General features: G+C 35.0%; 1 protein-coding gene across 1 annotated transcript in view; it reads right to left on the reverse strand.

Annotated features, from left to right (window-relative positions):
* kcnk3a (potassium channel, subfamily K, member 3a) overlaps positions 1-4,296 on the reverse strand; it is a 228,796-nt gene extending 224,500 nt beyond the window's left edge. Inside the window, exon 1 of the mRNA XM_051924275.1 lies at positions 2,820-4,296. Within this exon, the coding sequence (XP_051780235.1) occupies positions 2,820-3,102 (283 nt within the window). The 5' untranslated portion in view covers positions 3,103-4,296. The remainder of the gene's footprint in view (positions 1-2,819) is intronic.
* Positions 4,297-6,000: the final 1,704 nt, after the last annotated feature.

The following is a 6,000-nucleotide window of genomic DNA, read 5'->3' on the forward strand; positions in this document are numbered from 1 at the left end:
AAAATGTAAATTATTTTTGTTGGAGGGAAAAGGATGCAGTATGTATGCCATTCTTCCACTAAGCATACTAAGTTTAAATTGGCTTACACATGCAGTGACAGCCATTGCTTTTCTGGCAGGCAATGTTATATATAGATAAGTTATACAAAGAATGTGGAAATGTTTCATATTTATTCTTAATGTAATAAAAAAGAATCAAGTATTGAAATACATAAAATTCATGATAGTCTGATTGAAAATGAATGTAGTTATAAACTATGAAGGACCTTTAACAGTTGTTACACTATGTATTTTTTAAAGTTTTAATTTACCATAATAGCAGACCATCTATAATCCTAAGCCATTTATATAATAGTAAAATAAATTTACAATTATAATACAGTTTAAAAATTAATTATATGATTAGGTTCTTAAGTAAATGGTTATATAAACTACAATAAGGTAGAACTAACCTGTAAACTACAGTCTACACCTTCCTTATTCTACTACTGCTTAGTTTAATAATATAATAATAATAAATAATAAAAATAATAATTCTTTACATTTATATAGTGCTTTTCTCACTACTCAAACCTCTTTTTATAGTGAGTTCAGAGTCACTTCAACCACCACCAATGTGTAGCATCCAGTTAGATGATGCGATGCCAGCCATTTTTATGCTAGTACACTCACCACACATTATCTATTAGGTGGTGAAGTGGTGAGAAATAGAAAGCTTTGATTATTTCATTTCTGTAACCAGCAGCCAAACAATAACAAGATACAAAGCAAGCCAACAGATGACAGTACTAACATGATCAAATTTTCACCTCTGTCCAACTTACAATATCTGCCTCAATAAAATATGTGAAAGTCTAAGAAATATAGATCTACAGTGGACCATAAAAAAATTTAGATGGTTTTCTGGAAATTACAGTGAAAATGGTGACCCTCTGGGTCTGTTTGAGTCCACTGAGTTTGTTGATAATCTTTTTTTTTTTCTTTTGCCTAGCATGACATTAGTGTTTGTATACAAGTTAAGTAACAAAGAAACATTTAAAGGTTCAGGATCTTTAAAAGCAAGTCAGTTATAATGAAGGTGAAAGAAGTGTTTTTGATTAGCATCAGTAATTGATTACTAATTAAGAAGAAAGCTGGAATGGAAACTTGCAGTCATTGAAGCCCTCCAGGATCTGAAATTGAAAAGCATCATACATGGCTTTCTCATTGGCATATTTTCATTAAAAGATAACTAAAACATTGGTCTTTTCAATTCTTATTTCCATATTATTTCTTGGAAACCAATGGAGGTGTCACCACTTTCAAACCTAAATCATTTTTACATATAGTATTTCTTTGAAACTAATCAGCTGAAATACTTTGGTCATTCTAAAGAATAATGCAATCTTTATTATAAAGAATTGAAGATATTTTTCAGTAAATCATTCTATTTTTCCTTTTACTCCAAAACTAAGCTTGTCTTCAGTGTTGATAGTATAATAATGAATAGATTTCACACTTGAAAAATCAAATGTGTGACATACTTTTAAACAGTATCTGCATAAACTTTCATACAATTTAGTGATGTTAATGATTAACGTCAGTTTCAGTGCTGTCTTTTCATTTTTAGCTTTTCACTAAATGCATAAGTATAATATATCTGCACTTCCCACTCTTTAAAATGCTGTTACATTTCAAGATAAGTGTTGCATACAGACAGAATGTATGGTTTCAGGAAAGAAACTAACATGATATAAAAACTATTGATATTTCACTTTACCTTCTTTTTTACACTGTCAGATAGCACATCCATGTAGAACACTGTCAGGAAGTATTGTATTTGTCTGTTTTAAACTTAATGCACTGTCATGTACATTAATATTTACTTCTCTGGTCATTGTCGGCTTCTGAAATTGACCTTTTCTTTCAATATTTTATTTATTTGACACTATATGCATTTATTTGCAGTTCATTAATATTTTTAAAATCACACAAATTCATGACAGTGTTTTATATATGCTCCCACTAACAGTCTAACAATGTCACATCAAAATGCCAGACAATTTTAAAGTTCAGTAAGACAATGTTTACTTTAAATACTGTAAACATATTAATTGGCTAAACGTCTGAAATTGTTCATTTTATATTTACTCTTGGTTTCAAGATACAATGTTATTGCTGAGCTGTTTAGTTTTTAATGAAATCATAACAAGGTAAACGCTGTACTTTATGCTTATTTTTCAGGTCAAGCATGGAATGTAAATACTGTATACAGGCAGCACATTTTTCTCAGATGTTTTGTTTTTAACAAACGTACTATTAGAAACATTGTTATTACTTTATTGCCATGGGTTAATCGTATTTTTGTAATAAATGAATTCAAATATTTCATATTTCATTACTCAGACTAATCCTTATTAGGACTTTTTAGACATTATACATTTTACATGTTGTGCTTAATGACTGTGTTCATTACACATGTGGAACTTCCCTGGTTTAGGAGAACAGATTTGTGATATCTTAAAAATTAGTCATATTTTTTAAAATAGGGGTTAATTCAGCACTTAGTAAAGTAGAACCTCCCTGTGTGATGTGCATTGTTAGCATACAGGATATTTCAGTAAAATAAACCAATGCATTGCGTACATATGCTCTGGAGTTAAAGCATTAAGTGACAACAGAATAAAAATATTCTGATGTAGACCTTCTGAAAATCATAATTATGTGAAAATATGTTGGAAAACTATGTATTCATAAATGCATTTGATTTATTTTTACAATAAAAAGGTAAAAGATTTTGGATATACTTCACAGCGTACATAAAGAGTTATAACTCTTACCTATAGTTGTAATCACAGTGATGGCAAAATAGAAGGATCCTGCGAATTTCCACTGCACTCCGGCTTTGTGGGGTTTCAGTTGCAGAACCACTCCTTCTAGATCGTCAAAGTTTTCTTTAGTAAGGTTGTATTTGGTCATTAGATCTGTTTTTCTGTCGTCCAAAATTTTTTTCTGCGAGGTTTCGTTCTCGGATTCCAGGGCATCGAATACTGCTGCTCCAACCAATAAATAAGTAAAGGTACAGATGATAAGAGCTAGGGTTCTCACGTTTTGCCTCTTCATGGTCTGAGTGATATTACTTGCACAACATTTTGAAAAGCTGATCTGGTGGACGGCGAACTTGGTTGGTTCATGGCGGTCCTTGCTTCTAGAAATCACGGCTCTAGTCACAGAGGTATCCGAGTGCCTTCTATTGACCTACAGATTTACGAGGAGCTGTCCCTTCAGCACCACCCCCACCACACCACCCCGTCAGTCAGCTTGCACGCTTGCATACCTAATATGGTGATTCTAAAATGCTCATCTGTAATTGCGGTGTGGCAGTCTAAGAGTATACTTAGAAAACCATCACAGTTGTCTTTCGTGCACATATTCAACATTAAAGTCGATCTATCCAACTATACATTTTATGATATAACCAATTGCTTACCTGTCCACTATAACCTAGACTTTCCCGATTACTTAACGTCAATCGAGAACAGCTAGTCATTGAAAAAAACGCACACTTTAAAGAATGAAACATTAGCCAGATTACTTGAAGTGTCACAATTTATATGGCTGCATAATTCCTGTAAGCCTCTGTATTTTCATTACCTTCTTCGGTCCATTTACATACTCGGAGTTTAATTGTTACATCGCTACCTGCAAATGCAAAATAGTACACTGCATCATCGTATACGTGGCAAGAATTAACCAATAATTGAGTAGTCCAGGGTGTTTCTGCATCTCGCGCCCGCTCGCTTGCCTTTTCAGTCGTCCTACCTAGGAAAACACTAACCGCAACCCCTGTAAAAGGCTGAAGACGAAATTCGAAGGTGGCTTCCTACATGTATATAAAACGCATGTGTCTTGCATTCCTCTCTTCTTCCATAAAACCCTCAACGGAAATGTAATAAAAGACGACTGGTTCTTCGGCTTTCCGGATCGCCTTAATGTTCAACGTGCATAAACATTTTCTGTATGCCTTAGTGTCCTAACACCGCAGTTTACGTTAATGTCATAAATCTGCTGCCTCTGCGAGTCGTGACTCTTGAGTCCGATAAATAGTTAATACGCACACGCGAATTTCATGGTTTCAGTACTCTGATTCTTAATGCAAGTATTCAGCTAAGCTGTCTGGTTATGTTTTAATCCCGCCAGAGACCGAGGACCTTGCCGTTTCTCTATCTCTGAAATCAAAGAAACGATTCATTACTAATTATGGCTCTGCAAAATGATAGGCTACCAGCTCCTTTTCATCCCATTACGCAGCGTTAGTGGAGGTTCCACTCCAGTGAACAGATCCCGTTAACTGCTTAATCTGCAAGACAAGAAGGCGCCTAAAGAGGGATCGTCGCAGACCAGAATTATGTGAACTGCTTTGTATTTTAATATACAGTAGCTGCAGTACATGTATGGGGATTTTTTCCGTTTCCACATGACTTGTAACTATATTCACATTTAACGTAAAGTAGCTGTATTGCACTGCCAGAGGTATACTGCAGTGAGTTATGGCTTTGTATTAATAAATGCTACTGAAGGCAGTTACTAATTCGATAAAATAATATGGTTCGAATTTACGATGTGACAAGTCTATATTGCCGTGCCCAGCCTAAATATAAAGAGAAAAATAAGATGATAAATGTACCATATTATTGGCACTTTCACGAGCACATTACCGTGAAAATTCAGGGTTATCTTTTTACTCCTGCAAAGTAACATTCTATCAATGTCAAGAGATTAAGATATACTTTGTATTAAATGAACGACAATGCGTGCACTTGATCAGTCTTCAGCCAGTGTAAGATATTCTTGATAAATTTTTTTTTTTCTGGCAGTCATCTCACCTACTGCTAGTAAACTATTTGGCATCGGTATAACAAATATTTAAAATAAATTATTGGATTTTTGGAAGATTTTCCTGTCTTCAGAATGTTCATGCCAAGAGCGACATTTGGGGGTGGCAAGTGGGGCAACCGCCCAGGTCCCGCGCCTAAGGGGGCCCCGCTTTTGAGGTCCGCGTGTCCCGTTCGAGCGGATTTGTCAAGTTATATTCTCCAGTACATATATATTTGAGATGCTTCTAAGAGGAACCCTTTGAAAATCTCTCTTCAAGGTCAAATTACATAGTTCGAATATTATTGCACAAAACATGTATCACTGATAACCGCCTGACATGACATCTACGTGAGTTATAACTATGACATCCTGCATATCGAGATGAAGGGTATACTTGAATTTGGGTACTTTTCTGTAAGAGGCCCTGCTAATTTCCACATGACACCGCATCGCATTTCGCACTGTCGTGGTATTGTCATGAATTATGAATAGAACTTTTTTAATAGATAATGTCGTTATATTTTGATAAACTCTACGTGGTATCTTGCAAAAAATTTAGCTGAATACTTTAAAGAGAAAATCTGGTGTATGTTAACATTATTTTTGTTAATTTTGTGTGCAATTTTATACACTCCACACATACCGGTAACAGCGTTTGACATAACTGGCCCCCGTATGAGGTTGGTCAGCCATAGGCCCCACACACCCCCAAGGCTGCCTCTGGTTCAAGTTCATTTTAAACTGAAAATCCGAACCATGCGAGTGGTAAGAAATTATATTAACTCTGAAGTATTATAAGCATATTTATAAGGGTCATGCTACACCGTTTAACTGGTGATGTATGTAATTTCACTCGTACTTAATGTGAATTGCATTTTATGATGCTTCCAAATAGAAAGCTGGACAGGTTTAGATACATTACTTACTTAATGAAAAACTGAAAATTTAACTTGGTAAAACAAAATAATTATACATCCATCCATTATCCAGCCCGCTATATCCCAACTACTGAGTCACGGGGGTCTGCTGGAGCCAATCCCAGCCAACACAGGGCTCAGGGCAGGTAACAAACCCCAGTCAGGACACCAGCCCACCGCAGAATAATAATTATTATAATATAAAATGTGCTTATTTCACTCCAAT

The sequence above is a fragment of the Erpetoichthys calabaricus genome, chromosome 3 (assembly GCF_900747795.2).
Source record: "Erpetoichthys calabaricus chromosome 3, fErpCal1.3, whole genome shotgun sequence".
Lineage (NCBI taxonomy): Eukaryota > Metazoa > Chordata > Cladistia > Polypteriformes > Polypteridae > Erpetoichthys > Erpetoichthys calabaricus.